At 45.2% G+C, this 23,526-nt stretch overlaps 1 protein-coding gene across 2 annotated transcripts in view; it reads left to right on the top strand.

Annotated features, from left to right (window-relative positions):
- Kcnip1 (potassium voltage-gated channel interacting protein 1) overlaps positions 1-23,526 on the top strand; it is a 219,774-nt gene that overhangs the window by 173,547 nt on the left and 22,701 nt on the right. The window contains exon 2 of one of the 2 annotated variants that reach the window (XM_051167752.1): positions 21,057-21,089. The exons of the other annotated variant lie outside the window; for it this stretch is intronic. Coding sequence (XP_051023709.1) covers positions 21,057-21,089 — 33 coding nt within the window. The remainder of the gene's footprint in view (positions 1-21,056; positions 21,090-23,526) is intronic. 2 annotated transcript variants of the gene reach the window in all.

Below are 23,526 nucleotides of genomic sequence, written 5' to 3'. Positions count from 1 at the left end.
AAGCCCTTACACAATATGAGAGCTATAGAAATAAGTATTGCCCCGTGTTGTTCAGGAACCAACATTGGGAAACATGGCTGCATGTTTCCTCAGAACAGATGTGTGCACTTTCTCAGGCAGTCTTGATCTGGGTTTGGCTGAACTTCAGAGAACTATCAATTCATTTGGTCCTTGACCCCCATCACCTCCCCCCGTCTTACACACGAAGCACAAAGAACTAAAGCCACTCAATTAAGGAGGCAGCAAGCTGGGACTCAAACCTGAGAAGTTGGCTTTCAGAGCTCAGCCTTTCTCAAGAGAACTACAATGATTGGTTTAACAACAACAACAACAAAAAACAAAACAAAACAAACAAACAAACAAAAACCTATTCCCTGCTCCAAGCAGAAATGAGACTTAGGCTCTCTATGCAGAACACTGCTGAGCTATGGCCAAGCTGTTGGAGAGCCTTGCTCTGGGGCCTTCGCACTGTTTTGACATGGACGTGTCACTCTCTGTTCTGCTCAGTGGCTGTGTTCCACTTGAAGGAAGCCTGCAAGCCTAGTTTATCCTGTAGCCAGAGGGAGCAGCTGACTGAAGAGTCATCATGAGGACAACCCAACACATGGCAGGTGGCCTGGAGATGTTGCATGAATGAATGAACAAAGAAGTAGTGTGTGGTTAGCCTGCCTGAGGATTTATTGCCAAAACTTCCTTTTATACCTTTGGGTGCATTTGGTGGCCCAATGCACACAGTAAATGCTTTCAAATTCACCAATAAAGACTCCAGCACCCATACCCCACACATACCTCTTGCTCATGTCTACTAGGCTTTGGCTTTCTTGCTCCAATTACCGGCTCATTAACCCTCTCTACTCCCTCCCTGATGTATAGAGACAGACTCTCACCTTGGTACCAGCCTCCAGGAACTTTGGAATCACTTTACAGCTGTGGAATGAGCAGCTTCGTTAAATCAGTGTTTTCCAGGTTATGATCATCAGACTCCCCTTTAGGACCACTTTGTAAGAATTGGCGAATGAAAGCGCCATCTTTCCAACATTCCACTTTAACCCAGCCATCTGTTCCACCTACTGAGCTCCCCATATGTGATTTCCCTCCATTAAAGAAATTGTTACCTTTATGCAACTTTGGAAAGCAATGGGTGAAATGTGAGGTGTGGCCAGCCATGAAGTCTTCGTGACCCCATCACTTTCCTTTACTGACGTAAGAAGGCACACAGCATTCTGGCTTTCAGGGTAGTCAAGAGTAATGTGACCCAGGGGCATAGCATTTCTCTACAGAATCATTGCTATTACAAACATCAGGTAGGATGCTTTTATGGGCACATCCTAGGGTTTATACAGTGGGCCCAGGTCTTTATCTCCGTGATACAGGGGTCAGAAAGCAGCCACAAAGCACTAAAGAGGAAGACTTCTACTTATAGCCTAAATACGTTTTTATAGTCTAAATAAGTTAAAGAAATACTGAAAACCCAAAATGAGACCCTCAAGCTTCTTGTGTGGACAAGGCACGGGTCCTGGAATGCTTGGCCATGCAAGCCCTTTGAAAAGTGTAGAAATTATCTGACGTTATGGAAATAACCCCTAAGAATGAGAGTTTAAGAATAAAACAGATTTAGACTGAGCTCTGCCATCTGCTCACTTGTGACTCCTGCTTCTGTGAATGGGGTGACAGGGTCCATCTCTAGCATATTGGAAGGCTTAGTTGAAATACACTGTGTAAGATCTTGACTCAGTCCTAAAGCTGTCTACAAATACTTCGCAAGGACACAAAGAGAAAATGACTCGCCCAAGCCGCTTTCAAGCAGTCTCCCAGTGGTCATGGCCATCACATGGCCCACGGGCAGACAGTGGGCACAGCCAGACTGGCTCAGCATTGCTAAGGTCCAAAAGGCCCCTGGCACCTAGAGAGCCAGTGTCCCTGCCCCCAGGCTCCTCTTCAGCTCCCCAAAGTGGCCCCCAGGCGCCAGCGCGCAGGGGCTAGGCCCTGGAGGGGGCGCTGGAATGCCACAAGACCTCGCTCTCAGGAATTCAATATAGAAAACACATTAAGACCTGTTTACATGGAACTGCTGTTTATAATTATTGTTCCCTATGGGATATTCCCCCACTGCTTCCTCCAATCCTGCTTTAAACTGCTCAACTAATAGAGCTTTCCTGGCTTCCCCGGGGAGACATTCACAGACACTAATAGAGCCATAATTCAAAAATTGCTTGATATACATGCCCTCAATTTTCCCCAAGAACCACCTAAGTGAAGATCCCTAAGCATGCAGCCTGCTCATTGGCCAGAGGCAAATAAACATGCCTGGCATTAAATATACAGCCGGCTGTTCATCCAGGTCGCCACCAAGCCACAACAATTACTATGCTTTATCCTAAGCGATCCCTCTGCCACAGGCGCAACAGGGAAAAAGCCAGCTGCTGGGTAGGACCTCCGGTGGCCTCCAGAGTTTACAAACCTTTTCCAAAATACAGGCAAGGAGGTCAAGGGTAAACAAGGCTCTGGAGATGCCGAGACTCAACGCTTAGACGCTCCATCCAGACAGAATGACTTCATCTTTCTGATGCGTAAGGGAGAGGGCAGAAAAAGAAGCACACCGGGCATTGCATCAGTTCATCACTACTTTGCATAAGCCACGCCACCATTACAGCATTTTACCGGAAGTATAATCTGCCTTCAGACGCCAGGGTGAATGATGACTCTGGTGACTGTGCATCACTTCAGTTTCCTGAGAGCTGGCTTAGCGAATGGCATGATGGGGAGACCACTACCACACAGGATTATTAGGGCATAGAGGGAGATTAGTGAGCACAAAAGTATCAATTTATCTTTACAGGCAGCTGTTCAATAAATGTCCCTCTGTCTTCTCTGCTGATATCTGACTATGGTAGTAATGGATGCTTTGATGGGTTTGTTGAGCAAGTATGTGAGTGGTTGCGCAATCCTAAACATGCTGAAATTAGGTGATTAGGAGAAGTAAATTAGGACTGATTAAAATAAGGTTGACTTCCACAAATGAATACATTTAATGAAATTTGCTGTCTTGAGAGGAAATTCATAAAAATTGAAAATAGCATGGGTTCAAATGACTTTAGAGACCATTCTCAAGACAGAATTCATAGCTGATTAATAAACTAAAAATAGAGAGAGTCAACCAATGCTGGTAAAGTAGAAACCCAGTGTCCTCCTGGGGCTTGTGGCAGAAGGAAGAGAGGAACAAGAAAGTGGAAGTCCCTATCCCAGAATTGGATGCGCTGGCCCAGATCCCAAGTCTCCCATCCCGGCCCCCATGCTCGCTCAGTCATTCCTACTGGCCAGTGTTCTTTGCATTGTTGACATTCTTGGGGACAGGATGGCCGACCTCCACATTGTACCTTGTTGATAGAGCCAGGCTGGCACATGAGCGGGGTGACCACAGATGTCTATGTGGGCTAACATCCCACCTTTCTTTGCAGATGGGTAGACTAGAGTGACAGGAAACACATCACAGCCTACTGCCCACCCTCTGAGTACCATGTTTTGGAAACAAGTCCCTGGTTCCTCACATCCCCTGGAAGGCCCTGAGAAATGCGTGCCCTTTACGGGTGAGGCCACTAGACAAGCGAAGCCACTCATAAGCCTCACAGGAAGCATGTGACAGAAATAACATTGTAATCATTCCAGTGTCTAGGTTCGCCAGCCAGCTCTCTCCATTTCTCCACCTTTCTTGATGCAAAATACCTTACCGTGAGAGGCTCAATCATCCTGAACTCACACACTGACACAAATGAGCCTCCACTGACGTATAAATGAATTTTCCACTTGTAAATACATAAGAAAATCCCTTAAGCTCTCATTCCACGGCTACATTACTGTGGCAGACAATTTTCTATTTGAGTAAGTCTTGGCAAACATAAAAGACGTAGAATAACGGTCCTCACTCTTCATAATGCTGAGACCCTTTAATACAGTTCCTCGTGTTGCGGTGACTCTCAACCATAAAATTAGTCCATTGCTACTTCCTAACTGTAATTTTGCTACTGTAAATATGTGATATGCAGGATATCTGATATATGACCCCCAAAGGGGTCTCGAAGCACAGATTAAGAATGGCTGAACTAGAGGGGGAAAAAAGAAGTAAGATGCAGGCTTACAGGGAAACACAAAAAAAGGTGTTTACCCTCAGCTCCTTCATCCCTGTGTTTCTTGCACACTTCCCTTGCAGGAAGCTCAGTCAACAGCACCCAGCCTACTGAAAAGTTCCTCCAGCTCACTGTAAAGGACTCAGCTCACTGTAAAGCAGCACCCTGGCTCAATCTAAAGCACCCCAGACCACTGTAAAGTAACCCAGTTCACTGTAAATAACCCCAGCTTACTGTAAATCATCCTGGCTCATTGTAAAGTACCCTAGACCACTATAAAGTAACCCAGCTCACTATAAAGAACCCCAGCTCACTGTAAAGCACCCCAGCTTGCTATAAAACACCCCAGATCACTGTATAGCACCCTGGCTCGCTATAAAGTACCCCATCTCACTGTAAAGCACCCCAGCCCACTGTAAAGTACCCCAGCTCACTGTAAAGTACTCCAGCCCACTGTAAAGTGCCCTGGATGACTGCTGAACCTCAGAGTCCTCAGGAAGATCAGAAATGAGTAGGACTCTGCATGGCCCTCCAGGATGACAGATGCTCTTGTTGGAAGATGGGGAGAAGGCCGAAATGCTCTCAGCCAAAGACTTCAATTTATCTTCTGGACCATTTTAATCGGCAGTCTCATGTCGCAGTTGCACACTTTTTCAGGAGTAATTAGAGTGCTAATCTGTAAGAAAGCTGTCTATTAAGAATAAATTAATAATAGCTAGTGCATTTTGGCTGGCAATCTTGAATGATATGGCCATCCTATAAAAATTCATGTGTTTTTAATGAGCCTGAGACATGTTTTTCAATGAACCACAGATGGTTCATTTTTTTCTAGTATCCTATCGTCCTAGTGTGTTTCTTCGATGCCGTGAAAGGGTTTATTTTGTTTACAAGTTACGATCATCATGGAGAGAAGCCAGGGCAGAAGTTCAATGCAGGCACTAAAGCAGAGACCATGGAGGAATGCTACTTACTGGTTTGCTTCCTCTGGCTTGCACAGCTCCTTTCTTATATAGCCCAGGCCCTCTTGCCCAGGGATGGAACCACCCACAGTGAGCTGGGCCCTCCTGCATCGATTAGCAATTATAAGAAAATGCCTCACAGACATGCCAGAGGCCAAGAGGCCAATCTGATGGAAGGCTGTTGTTGTTGTTGTTGTTGTTTTAATTGTTGTTCCATCTTCCTGGGTGTATCAAGTTGACTGATGGTAACTACAGCACCTATAAGGAAACATTATGGGAAGGTGTTTTTTAAATGGTAAAACAACTAGAACAGGTCTTGCTTGAGGAAACTCTTTATAATCTCAAAGTTCACTCTATCATCACAGGGAAGGGGTTGGGGTGATAGTCCCACCCTTCTCCAGCACCCCAGTGAGCCCCTTTCACCAGTGGGCCGGCGAAAGCAAGGGTACCTAAGCCTGACAGCTACTAATGAGGCTTTCCTGACAGAAGAAATGGAAACTGCAAAATAATCCTCATAAATGTGGTGAATGGAGGGTATGAAACGCATTTGGCATAGCGCTTTCTACTGAAGGAATTCCTTTAAGACTTGCTCCCCTTCCCCGTCACACTCAGAACCGTGAAGAGCATTTAAAGTGCTTCCAATGCAGGCCTGTGCAAATTCTGCAGCGCTGTAAGGCTAGAGAAAGCACCGCTCAGATGTGGTCTCTGTCAGTGCAGCCCTGGTGGTGTGGGTACAATGGGATACACACAAAGACCTGGAAACGATCCAGTGATGAGGGAAGGCAAGCAGGCACCAGAGGGGAGACAAGAGCATGTGTGGGTATGTGCAATTGTCAACAGAGAACCGAAGTGTGCAAGTGTCCATCAGGGAGTCGACATGTGTAAGTGTCAATCAGGGAATCAAAGTGTGCAAGTGTCAATCAGAAAGTCAAACTGTAGAAGGGAGAAGAGGAGAAACTAGCATGGCATGAATAGGAGAGACAGAACCTGAAGGTTTATTTATTTATTATGTATACAATTTTCTGCTTGCATGTGCACCTGCACACCAGAAGAGGGCACCAGATCTCATTATAGATGATTATTAGCCACCATGTGGTTTCTGGGAATTGAACTCAGGACCTCTGGAAGAATAGCCAGTGCTCTTAACCTCTGAGCCATCTCTCCAACCAGAACCTGAAGGTTAAATAGGTCGTAAAGTACCTTGAATGCCACATTCAAAAGCATAGCCTTTCACCTCAAGCAATGGGAGCCAGGGAGGGCTTTGAAGTGAAGACACGGTCAAATATATCCTCCTTAAATGCGTTCTATTTCCCTCTGCCCACACACATCTGCACAGAAGGTTCTTGAAAGCCCTTCCTATCCTCCCTCCACACAGAGAATCTTCCTGCCCATCATACATGCACTAGCACACACACACACACACACACACACACACACACACACACACACACACACACACCACTGCTTCTCATCTTCTAAGCCCCATTTATTTGAATTTCATCCCCACCATCACTTCTTTGGGGAAGCATCCCCTACAAGCCTACATATCCCCCTGAGCCCAGCCCCTTCCCCCCTCAGGGCCAGCGTACCCTCTTGCAGCATCTCCTACTGCTGTGACACTTCACACCTGTGATTCTTAGCTTCTCTCCCTCACGTACCACACCATAGTCTCCAGGGACAAGGCCATGCCTGGCTCGGCTCACCAATGCCTGTCAATGAGATTGGCACGTACCAGATGCTCCACAGTTACCTGCTCCCCATTGTCTCCAAAAGATCCTTCTACAATGTTTACACAGGGAGCTTATCTACTGGCAGGGTCCAACCTACAGGCTGGAGGCTGGTTCACCACAGGTGTCTTAGGGAGAGATCCCAGGTCCTTGGAATTGAATCTAAAGAAGGCTAATGCCTGACATTGAGGTTAAGAAATGTCAAGAGAGACTTTTCGAGCCTGTGTGTCTGGTGGCAGAGCCTACCGTTCTGATGCGGGCAGGAATCCCAACCTCAGGGTTGCAACTGTACCGTGACCATCTTTCTAATCCTCATAGCCCCTGACATGGCACTTGACATTCAGAAGGCATTCTGTGAGTGCAATTAGAGAGAGAACACGAAGCTCTCAGGAGCCCTGGTCTCCAAAGAATCCGCTTCAGCTCGCGTAGCAGGCCCGGGCAGGAGCTTCTCCCCACAGCCTCAGGACCAACCAGTTTTTACAAATTATCAACATCTCCCCATTAGCTGTTGCAATATTAAATTGTGTGACTGGAAATGAATGAATATTCCCACGGGCGAGTGAGAAAGACCAAGCAGCAGGATTTAATAACAAGTCCTGCCCTCTCTCCAAGCAGAAGGTCTCCCTAATTAAATATTAAAAATCTATCCACACAGCCAGAGCCAAAAAAAATTGCTTTTTCAGCAGCGTGGCTTAGAGTCACTGCCTCAAAAAACCCAGGTACTGTAAGAATGACCTCTCAGGGACCAGCCAGGGCACCAAGGACAGCTGCATGGTAAACAGACATTCGTGTTGCTCAGGTTCTCTCATCTCCCCATGTTCCATCTTTGGGGGAACTATGAGCCATGCATGACATCACATACACAGTTTTAATGAGTAAACTGAGGCTGGGGATGGGGGGACTACCACAAGGCCATGTAGCATCCAGTAATGATGTTTGTATTTGAATCATTGTACATGGTTATGAAACTTGTTCAGTGATTGCAGCAGATAAGAATGTGGACTTCGGGGCTGGAGAGCTGGCTCAGTGGTTTGGAGCACCGCCTGCTCTTCCGGAGGTCCTGAGTTCAATTCCCAGCAACCACATGGTGGCTCACGACCATCTGTAGTGTGATTTGATGCCCTCTTCTGCAGAAAAAAAAACGTTCATATACAATAAATAATAAATAAATAAATCTTTAAAAAAAAAAAAAAAGGATGTGGACTTTGGCATCAAGCTGGCTTGGATTTGAACCCAACTCTACTAATTGCTGTGGCGTCTTCCTTGGGCAGATCACCCTGTATTCCTAAGTCTCAGGGTTTTTTTCCTTTGTAATAAGTGGTAGCATGTTGCCCACAGGGTTTCAGGATGGTGACAGAAGTTAACGCATGAGACACACACTACTGAAATGTTAGTTACGGTAGTGATGAGAAGGTCACCAATGCTCCAGCTCCAACTGCAACCCCCATTGTCCCGGGAAGTCCTTGAATCAGGTCCTTGCCTGATCTACTGCTCCTAACCAGACCGGGGTCTCAAGACAGAGAAGTATTAGTAGCTGAGTAGCACTAACCGATGGCACCTCCACTTATTATTTCATTTAAATACCACAAATCTGGCAACGTGTAGATTGGCCATACCCTTTCCCAGATGCTGAAGCACAGGCTGATAAATGAAACATGTGACCAAGGTTACCTCAGAGAGGGCCTCTAAGCCAGAGGCTCTGCCCTTACCTACCTGGCTTCTCAGAATGCATTGAAGAGAGATACTCCAAGCCCAGGGTTTCACTCTATCCCTCCAGGATTTCTTGGGGTTGAGGAACTCTCTACATGTACTTTTGAAACTCCCAAGCAAAGGCTCTTATGAATTTCTTCATAATTGAAATCCAAAGTCATGGACTGAAGATTTAGACAAACACACCTAAGCAAAGAAGGTGACACTCATCCATAACCCTAGCCCTCAGAGACAGCCATGTACGACTTGCCTGTACAGTATCTAAGCAGGAAGGGATAGAGAGGTGCAAGACATGTGATATGATGGAATATGGTACGATATGACATGACATGATGTAATAGATGTGACCAGAGACACATGTTTCCTGTTTCATGACATTTGCAAAATGTTTCCAGTGCCTCCGAACCTGGTTTCCTTGCTTCGTAGTTCCTTCTAGTTGCTTCAATTAAAAATCACATCTTTTTCTCATGTTAAATCTCCTCCTTTTAATTACAACTATCAAGACCTGTTTCCCCCTGCAGGGTCATGAGGCAACTAAAGTGAGAATAAAGGAGGAAGTTACTGATTAGCTGGGAAAAAAAAGTTCAGTCCTGGGAGATTTTTTCCAGCCTTATAATATTCTCAGGCCATGCAGTCAGGTCCCCAGCCAAACCTGAATCAGCCTTTGGCATTCTAAACAGGAATTATCAAGCCCTTTGGTATTCTAGCCGAAACCTCAGATTGTAGCTTTTATTAACTGAGAAGGGGAAATGGATGTTCTTTCCCTTGACCTCACTTGCAGGGAACTGGGACCTAGTGGAAAGCCTCAGACCCGTGTAATTCATCAGGTCCTCTACTGCAGTGAGCCAGCGAAGTGGGAGGGGAGCAAGTAAGCAAAGCCCTCAGGCAGAGAGCTAGCCTGAAAAAGCCGTCTCCATGAATTTCCAGCCAGTGGGGAAGGGCAGTGTAGTCCCCAGTTCTTCTATGACTGACATCAGACCTTATGGGGGTCTGATACATATAATTACTATTATAATTCATGGCTCTTCGCTGCCTTCTCGTGGCACACATAAATTAACACTGGGTTTGCTGCTGCTAGAACTTCTAACAGAGCTCCTAAGTCCAGGACAAGATGGAGCAGGATGCCTTGCTCTCCTCTGGACCTCCTTCCCTTTTTAAACACATCCCACTGTTTCTCCTCCTTCTCAAGTTCTTGTAGAGGCTGTTCCACCCACCCAACGACATTCTGTACTCCTCACCTGGCCTTCTACCTGCTCAGTAACAAGGATGCTACAGAGAGACCTCCCTGGGGCAAGGAGGGTTCTTAGGCGGAATCATGGGACATAAGCCAGCTGGGCTACCAGGGATACACATCGCTCCTGTTTACATTTGACTGGCCAGTGCCAGTCACAGGGACAAGAAGTACGTGGAGGAGATGGTGATGAGCAACAGTGACCGCCACAGTGTCATATTTTGAAAAATAAATTTTATTCAATAAAAACAACATAGGCAAGAAGTCTCAAGCCCATCTTCCAATGGGATTTACCTATTATCACAAAAAAAAAAGGAAGGAAGGAAGGAAGAAAGATTACAGTTCTCAATGCAATTCATACCAGTGGCTTTTATAGAAGATCAAATAGGACTGACACAGTGTCTCAGCAGAACTTGATGCCAAACCTTGTGACCTAAGTTTGATCCCTGAGACCCACACAGTGGAAGGAGAACTAATTCCCAAAAGTTATCCTCTGACTTTCATACACACACTATGGCATGCAGGCATGCGCACACATGCATGCGCGTGCGCGCACGCACACACACGCACCCACGCGCGCATGCACACAACACTCACATGCACTTCTCGTGCACACTCACACACAAATGAATCTAAGTAAAGGGGAAGGCATGTCTCCACCCCAGCCTCAGAACCCAGGATGCGGTCTTCACGAAGAAGGGCTTTGGAGCTTGAAGTGCAGGTACCAGCTGGGAACACAAGAAAGGCTTCATGCTGAGCATGACTTGAAGCTTGTTCTTGTATGTGAGGCTTAATTTTCAAAGATTCTTCTACTCCAACCAAAGCTTTATGGCGAACTCCCCCCGCCCCCCGCCCCCGAGGCCTGACTGCTGAGAGGCCCTGCTACCTTCCTGAGAGACATTCAGAAGGGTTGACAATTTAAAGGCAGAACTCCATCTGGAAACCTCCCTTAAAGCATTGCGCCAGGATCAGCAGTTACTATTACCTACCACTAGGCAGATTAAACAGCTTCAGAGCCCTGTGACCAGTCAATGTATTCACAGCTTCACGTGGCTAATTAATCCAGGCTCATCCGTCCTCATCAACTACAAATGGCTTCTAGCCAGCTCTCCCACTTGCTCCCCAGTTACTCATGTGTGAGCTCTCCCTAGGTCTCAACCGACTCACAGCCCAGCAAAGACATTGAGTAGGAAGCTAAGCCCCAGGGCCTTGCCTACAATTGGGAGACACTAGAGCAGCAGTGCCTGATAGATGCCAGGCCTTTCTCTGCAGAGGTCCCCTTGACCTCCTTGCATGGGGAGGCTGAGGTCCCTGGGATCTGTCTGCTGCTGCACCCTCTGAATTTGGGAAGGCTGCTCAGGTTCTGCTGAGCTGGGATTTCAGCCTGCCTCTCCTCGTCTTCTGCTTGTTCATGGCCACCAAGCCACCACCCTACCTTCTGTAGCTACCCTGTATAAAACAGTGCCCCCTACGACCTGTTTCTCTCTAGTCTTCTAACCCCATCTATCTTCATTCGGAGCTCCAACACCACATTTGGGCCCGCTAGCCACTGCTCTTATTTAATAATGTCTATATGACATCTACTAGAGACTTAGAAATTATTTGGTGAACAGGTACATGAATAATGAGGTGATGATGCTGTCCTTTCAACCCTGAACCTAAGTTTCATCTTCTGTGCCAGAGAGCCAGTGTATGACCCTGGGAAAATCCAGTTACCTTCCAGGACCGCAGTTTGCAAACATAGAATAAAAGTCTCTCTCCATAGTTAGAATGCCCTGGGTCTTGGATACATCAACTGAACTGAAGCCTGCCTCGATGTGAGAAAATAGAAACAAGGGTAGAAATGCTAGATGGGTGGCAGGGGTGAGGGGTGGCAGGGGTGAGGGGTGGGGGGTGAGGGGTGAGGAGGATGGGAAGTGGACTCCTGGAGCTATTAGAGACCTCCCTTCCGGCTGCTTCAGACGGGGGTCCCTAAAATTCACAAAAGTAGAGAAGTTTGGCTAGAGGAATCTGGTCTCCAACTTGTGGAGACAGACACACCACAGACACGGGAGAACAGACCCAGCAGAGACCTTCAGGATGACTGAACAGCATCGGGCCAAGCAGGGTCTGCGATTTGTCTCTGCTCTCCATTCATCACCTCTGGGATGTTTCTGGTGCTGTGTCTCCAGATAAAACGGGAATGGAAATATTTAGCTGATAATAAACTGACACTGAATATGTCATAGTGATATTGAAAAGCTACAGGGAATTAAGTGAGATGATGTTAACGAAGCACCCAGGATGCTCGACGTTTGGGATCCCTCCCCCCGCCCCAAAAAAATGAAATTTGGTCATGTTTCTAGACTGCCACAAACACCTAAAAGTCACTTGGAAAAATACAGTACAGGGCAGAGAAGAGGCGCTGTCGGGTCGGGAATGCAGCACTGCCCAGGGAGTTTGAATGAGTCACAATGAATAAATAATCCTTGCACTTCCCATGCAAGGAGTAATGGCACCTTTCTAGAGAGTGCATTTTCTGGCTGGAACTGGCTGCTGCTCTTCTGCTGCTAGAGTTCTCATATAGGAATGGAAGCCCGGCACAGCCACCACCTCTAGAGAAGCCAGCGTCCCAAATTTTTATGTGAAATAAATGGTGAAATTCCCACTTAAAAGAAGTGAGCCAATGATGGGAGAGTTACCATGGTTTGTGAGCTAAACTGTCGAATTACAGAATGAGCCTGTCAATGAACACAACACTCTCTATTTCCGGCCACACTCGCATAGTGCTGCTACTCACTTAACACACACTGAGGACTTGCTAAGTACTCCAGTCAGGTTTCAAGGGTGAATGGGAGTGGTGTCAGCTGATGGTGCACTCTCATAGAGACAGAGGTTTACATGTGACTGGATTCCAAGGCTGTTACAGAGGATCCCCACAGAGGTTTGTGGAGGGTCACCCCAAGGTAAACAGCACCTCAGTGTAAACCTTTCTATGCTAGGGTGAAGCGGAAGTTACCTCAGCAGGCAAGCAGTGGGTGTAGTGGTGAACCTCACAGAAAGAGACCCCCATCTTCCTCCAGGACCGTCTGGGAACCAGCCCCGGCCCTCTCCCACATCAAACCCACTCCTCACCTCTTGGGTTCTATTTCAGTCCATGAAGTCTATTTTTACTCAGAGTAGATGTAAGTGGGACAGAGCCCTCCAAGACACTCCCCCACTGCCTGGGTTTCATTGCTGGGGTGCCTTTGTGGTACTGATCTGGGTCCTGAAACAATTCAGGAAGCCAGCAGGGCTTTGAAACTGGCTGCATTTCCTCTTTTTATGATGGCTCATTTTACATTTTTATTGGCTCTCCGCTGATTGCTCCCGGCTCTCTGACGGGATGTGAGATGCGCTGACATTTCTAGAGATCAATATATTAATAAATCACGAAGTTCATAATGCCTGATTTGCTTCTAAATGAGACAGAACTATTATCACCATAAAGCTGCACATAAAATATGCCCAATTGTGATGTATTGTGTAGGCTAAGCAAAGGCTTTGAGTGAATAACCTTTCCCCAAAAGAAGGAAACAATCAAAGCTGAATAACTTCATTAATAATTCAAGGTGTGTCTGCCAAGGCTTCATTTATTAAGTGCACAGTTAAGAGGCTTCCACACTGAGTCCTGGGAAGGAGGGTGCTACCTTGACATCACCTCGTGCCTCTGGGCAGGTGCACACATTCTCATACAAACTGACTGGCTGCAGTCCTCACATTTGGCAGTTCATATGCCAGCTGAGGGTAATGTCCAGTGGCCTTCTCCAGCTAAGAAACAGACCAAAACAATACATGCAATGACTGCCTGGATTATTAAGGGCAGAGGACATGGAGCCATGTGATAACTCGAGGGAGAAAGAGGCAAGAAATCCTCTCAATGACTGCTAGTTATTATGTCTATTTGCTAATGCTCCAGGCACTGTTTCTGGTCTCATTACCCACAGATACCTTGCCCTGTTCCATGGCCACCTTCAGTCTTGATGTTCTTTCATCCTGAGTCTTGAGTCTGCTAACAGCCATTATAGTTAATATAGACAATAATGGGCATGTTAGCCAGCCAGAGTCCAACCTGAACTGACAATTGAGTGCCCTTTTAACAGAGTAAATCACAGAAGAGGAAACTCTCCCTATATGAAAAAAGAAGCCCATTTAATTAACTAGATCTGTCAGGATATGCATATTCATGACCTGCACAGTGTCTGACTGCTTGCCCATTGGATTCCGCCGTTGAGAATGCCTTTAAAATCACCGTCATAATACAAGCAAGAATTGAATTATGCAGTTTGGTTCCTATTGTGCACGGAGACATTGTGCAGACCTCATCTCACCTAGATTTACAGCTACAAGGCACTTATGGTTATAACTCATATTAGTCTAATAGCCATATTCCTCCTAGGGACAGTGAGATGATCAGATCAATTCTAAAACTATTACTGTGCTCTCTGAGCCCACCAAGCAAGGTACCTAATACAGCAGACATGGTCTCAGCTACCTTCCTTCCATTATGTCTCTGCCTGAGCTATCCCACCGAATGCATGGAAGTTTATGTTTGCACGAGTGACAAGAAAAAGCTGTTATCTTGGATTACAGACTAAGCTGATTAGATGAAATCAGCTTTGGACTCTTCAGCACACTGATTTGAGGCAGTTGAACGCATGTCACGTGTCCTGAAATAGCAGTGAGAATATGCTGGGGACCTGTTATCCTGGGCAATCATCTTCCCCAAAGCAGAACCACTTCCCTTCTTCTCTTCACGCCGATAGCCTGGTGGGAATATTGACAGGAAGAACACTGATAAGTGATGACTTCTTCCTGCCCAAGAGCAGCTGTTGGGCATTTAAGAACCCACCAAAGCGAACACTCCGCTTGGAGAGCATCTGTACTTAGCAGTTGGATAGAGTGCACACCTCACCCATTTGGTGAATTTCCACCAGGAGTAAACGTTAGGCTCATCTGAGATAAATCCTCTTGGACTCTCACGCTGAGCAATTTCTTCAGCTTCTCTATTCACTCCTTCTTTTCTCCACCTTAAACAAACAAACAAACAAAAACCCACCCTTCCTTCCTGGAGACTTTTCGTTTGCAATGAATTGTCATCACCGTTTCTTGGTCAGGAGGAACAGTGAGAAGCCACCCATGTTCTCCTGTCATTTCCTGCAGAGATAGCCTAGCTCCTGAGACCGCTGCCCCTACACAGGTCAGCAGTGCTCGTTAACAGGCTAGCTCCACAGGCTGGAAGGTCAGGGTCACCATCCTGCTGAGTCCAAAGGAGAGTCCACAGGAGGGGGGGAAGGGCAGGGGAGGCTTTCCCCGCTGCCATCCAAATGCTAGCTGGTGGTAGGATTTGGATTTTGTTTGACTAATTGCCCCCTAGAGCCACAGAGACTACTTGAGTGACTAAGTAAACTGTCAAAATTTTCATCTTGGGCACTTTTTCTAGACAAAACGCTCCAGTGAAAATATCATCTGGATCCTTCTGCCTGTGGCTGAGGAGCTCCAGGGAGACCGACGCTCCTAAGTTGCAGCATACCTGTAGGTTCAGCTGCAGAGGATGCTACTTGGAGACATGGGGACGTGGACACCACTGTCTATACAGTGACTTGTGGACTTTTAATGGCTGTGTTAGATTGCTGAGACTTATTTCTGACAGTAAATGCCCACCTGCTAAGAAGCTGCAGGAGACATTTGACAGCCTTTATCCGCGCACACATTCAGTGCCCTGTGGATCAGAAGACCAAGTGTGCCCTCCCGTTGGGAGAAAGGGCAATGAGCTCTAACAGGCTCCATGCTGAAGGTCTCTCAGCTCCTTTGATCCTTAGCTTCCATTTAACAGAAGCAAGAAGCACTCAATTTTTTTTTTTTTCTCTATAGGATTGCTTCTTAGGAACATTCTCAGGACAGGTGTAAATGAATGAGTAATGTATAAATTCAATTTTGCTTAAAAAGGGCAGGAGGGGTTTCGAGATTAAGAGAACAAACGCTTGAAGCAAAACATGATTTGAGTTTTATTGAACCAAGAAGACTGAAAAAAAAAAATATCTGGAACACTCAGAAAAAATCTTTATCAGGCTGAGCTTGGGCACTCACGGGACTCGTTAGGTAGATAAAGATCAGAGCTGACGAGCCGTGTGCAATGTGTGTGTCTGGGTAGATTTTTGACTCACCTCAGAGTCTCAGCTGTGAGAATCTAAGCCTTACGGTTTTGAGACCAAATGGGACTTTTCCCCTCTCTGCTATCTGCAAGGACGGAGAAGGATCTTTAGCCCTGATTGGCAGGGGAAGCCATTGATCAAAAATGGCTGCTGACTTCACGCAAACAAAGCGTTCATCCGTGTCTAAGGGAAGGGACAAAGTAACACTTTAAATGCCAGCATGTGATCACTGATGCAGCTCCTCCTGGGAGTAAGATTTTTAAGAGGGAGTAGGATGCCTGTACTGTTTGTACACATTGTCATGTAAATTATTTACAGCTTCTAGAACCTCCTTTTGAGCATAGCTTCAACGCCATCCCACATGTTTTGACACGTCCTGTCATCGTACTTTAGTGCAGAACAGCATGAGTGTTTCTGAGACATGAGCGCCTTAGAAATTAAGATAAATTTGGAGAATGAGGAATTTCCCAGGGGCGTGCTTGGTTCGTCACTGAGGACTTCTTAGCACTCTGGTTTGTTCTTGGCATCATGCTTGGTTCCCATCTACGAACACACCCTGAGTAACTTTGGTCCTCAGACTTCATGGAGACTAGCTCTAGATCCCTGGGAAACATCGGTCTAGGTAAATGTTCCTCGTGCACTGCGGAAAGAATGAACAGTATTTGTGACAGTTGGGTAGAAGCTCTGTGCATCAATGAGGCCTTTCATGTGTCGTGTTGATCAGATCTCCTATGCTAATACTGACGTGATGGGTTGCTTATATTTGTGCATGTGTGTGTGTGTGTGATATTTTTACTGACTCTTTGAGAATTTTATGTATGCATGCAATGCACCTCTATAATATTGATTTGTCCTCTCTAGCTTCTCCCAGATTCCCCTTTCTCTCTCTTGTGCTCACAGAGAGAGAGAGAGAGAGAGAGAGAGAGAGAGAGAGAGAGAGAGAGAGAGAGAGAGAGAGAGAGAGAGAGAGAGAGAGAGCACAACAACAACTCTTTCTTTTTAATAACCTGCTGCATCTAATTTGGGTCATCTTTTGGAGCACTGGTTCTCAACCTGTGGGTCATGACCCCTTTGGCAAACCTCTGTCTCCAAAAATATTTCCACTATGATTTCTAACAGTAGCAAAATTAGTTGTGAAGTAGCAAGGAAAATAGTCTGATGGCTGGGGGTCACCACAGCATGAGGAACTGTATTAAAGAGTCTCAGCTTTAGAAAAGTTGAGAACCACTGTACTGAAGTATGGTCACATTTGTGACCACACCCCTGACCACGCCCTGACCACACCCCTGAAAAGAATTGACTCTTCCTTCCCTAGCCATCACTAACTGTCAATAGCTTGTTCCAAGAGAGGAATTTTTAACTCTTCAGTTATGTCAGTGAATGTGTTATTTTTTTTTTTTTAGTTCAGTTAGCCTTTGCTTTAAGTATACTTGAAACAATGTTAATTCATACTAACTTCGAGTTGTCACATCCTCCTAAATGACGAACTTTCTAATGTCCCGAAACTCCTTTTTATCTTTCCTAAAGCTTCTTAACTTAGCATGTACTTCACCTGGTAGAACTCAGCCACTCCAGTATTTTTGAATTTATGTTTGCATGGAGCATCCTTCAAGTGGCATTGGGTTAGGTCTGGCTTTTATCTGATGATCAGCATCTTGCATTGACGATTTTCTACTCATAGTTGTTGCTGTTGTTTTTAGTGGTGTATCTCTGGGGTTTTCCATGTGGTTTTGTTTTTATGTTGCTTGTGTTTATTTATAGAGCTTCCTGAATCTGTGTCTTCTTTTATTCTTTTCTTTCTTTTTTGGAACGAGTTGGTTTTTTGAGATAGAGTTTCTCTGTGCAGTTCTGGCTATCCTGGACTCACGTTACAGACCAGGCTGCCTCTGCTTCCTGAGTGCTGGGATTAAAGGTGTGCACCACCACACAGGCTCAAATCTGTGGTTTCTTATGTTCCAGTCTTAGTGTCTCTTCAAATATTGCATCGTCAGCACTATTTGTTTCCTTCTTTGGGGGAGGTGTTAATCATATATATGTTTATGTACATATACACGCATACATGCCTTATCTACATTCTCTTCCTTCGTCCCTCCCTTCTTTCTCTTTCCTTCTATCTTTCCTGTTCTGTTGATTCTCTTTTCATCTGTGTCTAATCTATTCTGAAATAATTCTGGTGAATTGGTGATCTCGGGTAACATATTTTTCCATTCTACAATTCTTAATTAACATTTTGTATACATTCTGGTTCTCTGATGGAATTCTCCAAGTTTTGGAGTCTCTTTTCTTGGGCATATATCCATTGTTAATTTTATTTCTGTGCCTGATCGGTCTAATATACAAAGCACCTATATATCTGTTGCTGTATCCATCTCTTTCCCTTAGGTCCTGCCTTTTACACACCCAACAAATTCCACTAAATGGTGAACATAATGTTTCCCACATGGAAGGCATTTGGTTCAGTCTTCAACTTCTGAGAGATAATAAAAGACAACCTTGATCTAGACAGGGGTTGCTTCTTTGAGGCAAGCCGCCCGCTTAGCTTTCAAACACCTTCAAAGAGATGAGACGTTTTAAAGCTATCTTTCCCAGTTGTTCTCTGTGGGAGTTCAGCTCAGCTACAAAATAGCCCACCCAATTTGGTCTCTTTGCTTCTGTGTTTTCACAAATGTTAGCCCCTTGTCTCTCTTTTCTTCAAGACTCAACTAAATTATTCTCTCTCTTTGGAATCTTCTCTGACTTCTCTCCCATCCGGTCCTGAGCCTTTAGGAGGTGGCGTTAAGCCACTTCTTCCCTTCAGGCCCCTGTTCTTAGCCACTCTCGCTGCTGCTCTGGAATGGGTTTCCAATGAAGAGCATGAGACCAGCAGTTCATAGCATTCTTCCCACAGTGTGTTTATCCTGAGACCAGCAACTGAGAGCATCCTTCCCACGGCCATGTTTATTCTAGCACATGTTATACGTTTTAGATGTCATTCGTTGATAGCATCCAAGATTTTAGTAACACACATTTTTCATTCATGGCTTCTCTTGAAAAATCTAAATATCTGGACTCTGTACATGAAAACAGGTGGTTGAAAATGTTTCACCCTCTTTCACCAAGCAGTTACTCTCCAGCCCTCAGCCTCCCATGCCTCACAGGTCTATAACCTGGGCCTATCTAGAGCACCTTCCCATGACCCTCTGCACTTGATTTGCAGCCTCTGGTCTGCTTGTGTGCCTCCCTGCCAACATGACTACATTGTAGATAATTGTTGAATCTTGTCATTCCTTCCAGAACCTAATCACGTTTCTGGCAGGGCAGAGAGGATCAATTCATATTTGTAAGCACATGGGCAAGGCAGTAAGATTATTCTATGGGATGCTGTAGCAACAGACCCTTGACATGCATTTGTCAAAACCCATAGAACCACAAAGCACAATGATTGAAATCTAAGATGAATAATGGACTTCCATTTTTACTAATGTGTCAATGTTGGCTCATCGGTCATTAGTACTTCAACTTTAACAAATCAACTATACAATGCAAGGTGTTAACAGAGAAACTTCAATACTTTTTAAAAAATATTTATTTATGTATTATTATATACACAGTGCTCTGCCTGCATGTACACCCGCAGGCCAAAAGAGGGCATCAGATCACATTATAGATGGCTGTGAGTCACCATGTGGTTCCTGGGAATTGAACTCAGAACCTCTGGAAGAACAGTCAGTGCTCTTAACCTCTGAGCCATCTCTCCAGCCTAAAACTTCAATACTTTCTAGGGGAACTTTTCTACTAATCTAATACTGCTTTTAAAAATGTAGCCCACAGAGCTAGAGACAGCTCAGCACTTAGTCTCACTTGCTGCTCAGTCCTGAGAACTGGAATCCTAGCACTTGGGTCACAGCGCTCACAAATGTCTATAACACAGAAGGAGGAAGGGCAGGAGGGAGGGAGGGAGGGAGGGAGGGAGAGAGGGAGAGAATTTTAAAACATCCCACTAGATCTGGTGAGAGGCTCAAGGGGTAAAGCTGCTTATCTCCAAACCGGATGACCTGACTTTGACCTCTGGGATACATTTGGTGGTAGGAGAAAACCGACCCTACAAGTTGTCCTCTGACTTACACATGTATGCCACAACATGTGAGTGTGCACACATACACTCAAGTGCCATGTTTGGTATCAGTGGATACCCAGCTCTCTGAACTACCACTCTTAGGAACAGCATGAACAGAAGCCATTCCAGTCTGGGGCTGTGGGGACTAGAACACACCGAGGATGCTGGCTGGACTGTCTGACACATCTTTAGCCAAGGGTGCAAGCAAGGTAGGAGTGAGTTCAAGTAGGAGCCCATAGGGGAAAGCAAGAGTGGCCAGCACATAGACCCGAAAGGCCAGCAGGAAGGCATCTAGCAGAGCTCTCTGGGAACCTAGGCTTACCCAGTTCACGTGCCATGGGGGATTTACCAGGTCTGGTGTTTCTCCTGTATTTCATACATGGCACAGTAAAAGACTTAGCCTGCACCCGCTCTGTCACACACATAATATGCTAATTCTTAACATCAATTGCACTTTTTCTCTTCTATATCTGAGTTGCTTATCGCACTTAAGAAAGGAGGAAAGGAACCGAATTGTATAGTTTGCAAGCTCCATGAGAGCAGTAAATGGATCATTTATTCACTGGTGTATAACAATAGATACTTTATTGATAGTTGTTGAAGAAATTACCCTACAAGATCCATAGCTTAATCACAAAGAAGTAAGAGGTAATGGGGCCTTCTCATGGTGGAGGGTGTCTTAAAAGCCACTCTTCAATCAAACCTGTGGGCATTTCCAAGAAGCCATCCACATCTGCATCCTCCGCCACGTGCCATCCCATTTCTCTTTGGGCTGCATGACTGCATGGCTCAGAGCATGCTGGGTGAGCCCTGCTGGTGGCGTGGGCACTGGGAAGTGACCCGATGCTCGTGCCTGTTCTGACTGTGGGAAAGGGATGGGAAAGCCAGGCTCCGCCCTGCTGGTCCGAGGCCCCTTGCATATGTCAAGCTGGGTGGTGACCAGAACTTCCTCAGAGTGCCTCTCCGATGACAATAAAAGTGTGTTGTGCTTTTGAAATGAATGGATTTGGTAAAATGTTTTCTTACTTTTTCCTAGACATCGCCTGGTGGTATTACCAGTATCAGAGAGGTAAAAAAAAAAAAAAAAGTCTACACTAACTTGATTGTCTTGGTCACATTACTTGGCAAGGAACAACTTCTCAATCAAGTGTATATTCTGCAATTAGCTTTTTCGTTTACCAGATTTTGTGCCCCTTCTTACCAAACTCAGTCTATGTTATAAACAGGTAGGGGTGTTTCACTTAGAGATGGGGTTTAACAAAAGCTTTGTTCCTCTAAAGAGACTCATAATTTTCCTTCCATGATTATTGAACAACCATGAAATAAAGCTCAGAGCTGAGTTGGAGCTTAAGTATATTAACTGTTTAGAATAAATGACCTGATTTTTCTCTGTTCTCCTCCCCTCCCCCAACACAGTCCAGCCGTCCAATCAAATCAGCATTTTCTAAAGCAATTTTTCTTTATCCATGTTTATTGTGTTATCTAGTTCCTATCATCCACTTCATGTTCTTTGTGAGAAAGTATCATAGTCTGTTTGACAAAGACAGGAGAAAGGCAGGTGGTGGGGAGGCTAAGCAGGTCTCATCACGAGCCATACTCAATGGCCTCCGAGCCAGGCAGGCAGCTTTGTTGCATTAAAAGAACCTGAGGAGAAGCTGGGCATGGTGGAGAAGCTGGGCATGGTGGAGAAGCTGGGCATGGTGGCACACACCCAGGATACACAAAAAGAGCCTGTCTCAAAAAGAGAAAAACAAAACAAAACAGGAAAAAAAAAAAAAAAAAAGAGTCCTAGGTGAACGACAGAATCTACTTACCCAGAGTACCTAGCTCTAGTAAATGATGCCCTGGTGAGAATTTGAGACTCAAGGTTTTCTGAGAGAAGTCAGAAATATAAACCTGGTCATGAATTTCTTGTTTATAAACATTGACAGCTGGTTTTAAATATATTTCATTTATTTTATATAAAATATAAGCTTCTTTCTGTGTATTTCTTATACAACCCCTCTTTGGACTACATTCAAGCTAAGGATCACACAATTTTGTAGCCTCAAAGTGGAATGGAGGGGCGGATGGGTGGGTATAAAGTACAACCCAGATATCCCCTCCCCTCTCTGCCCAACACACACACACACACACACACACACACACACACACACACACAAGAAGCTTTATTCCAAGGCAGGAAGGAAAGGGTCATAGTTTGGGGTCATGGCCTTTATTATCAGCCAGAGAAGACACTTTAAGTGACAGGTGCACCCCAGGTGTGGGTCCCCACTGCTTGTTCACAGACATCAGTACCTCAAGGCTAGTCGCAAACCAGCTGGTCATCTGTGATGCAATGAGGTAGAAGCCACTGTGGGGACATATGGAAGCTGAATCTGATGAAAGAGTCCTGGACTGGCTGAAATCAAGGTCCAGCTTTGTCACTGTTGGTTGATGTCATCAAAGCCTCAGACCAAAAAGAGTTAGTGCCAGAGCTTGGGGGGAAATGACAATCGAAGACCTTTGCATGGACCCTGTTCAAAGGACACAGAACTCACTGGCACTATGACAGGCTTGATACATACAATTTTTTCCTAGGAGGGTCTAAAGTTTTCATGCATCTGGTACCCTGACTAACTCAAAACCCTAAAGTATTTTTAAAAACCATTTACTCTAAATCATATACTGTTTTGTCTGGGCCTCTCCACGGTGTCATCCTCTACAGTGTGTTGTTCCGGCTCACATTTCCCCCCAGTTTCCATCACCTTGTGAGTCGCTTGTTAGAAAAAAAATCACCTTCTCTATTAAGATAACTTTCTTCCAAATATCAGGTAGGAAGAGCACTGGACCCCTCACACCATCACACACAAAGTCGCATGAAAGCAGTTGACAGATGATTTTTTTAAATAACATTTACAAATAGAAAATAATCCTCATTGCTTTTTATCAAACAGAAATTCTCACAGCATTAACCTGAAGTTTAGTTATCACCCAAACTCAGTCTGACTTAGTAATTAGTTCATCATTATCTTTAATAATGAAAATGACAGCAAGCAGCGTTTGGCATTGAACTCTCACAAGAGCCAAACAGTAAGGAAGCTCCCCATGTGTGAGTTCTGGGAGCTTGTCCAGTGTCTTTCCTCTACTGGCTCTTCCTGGAGACATCCAAGGAATCCCTGAGTGGCTTCAGGAGAGATGTGAATAAACCACCCTTCCAAAATATATATATTTACAGTGGTCCAGGCCATTGAACCTGCAAAGTGGTATGAAGGAGAGGAATGCCCAGATGTGGTCAAGCCTAGACAGCTGCAAAAGCTGTGGGCAAGTTAAAGTATTGCTTTCTAGTCAAAGGCCATGACTCACAAGGGTCCCATCAGCACAGATTTGCCAAGGCTAAAGTATATCTCACATCAGTCAATGACAGTGTCGCTTCATCAAGTTATACCTTCGAAATAGTTGACAAAATTTTTATGCATTTATGCATATACTGGATTGCTACACAAGTCACATTTTTACTTACTGGT

The sequence above is a fragment of the Acomys russatus genome, chromosome 25 (assembly GCF_903995435.1).
Source record: "Acomys russatus chromosome 25, mAcoRus1.1, whole genome shotgun sequence".
NCBI lineage: Eukaryota > Metazoa > Chordata > Mammalia > Rodentia > Muridae > Acomys > Acomys russatus.
This window is presented reverse-complemented; position numbering and strand designations above follow the sequence as displayed.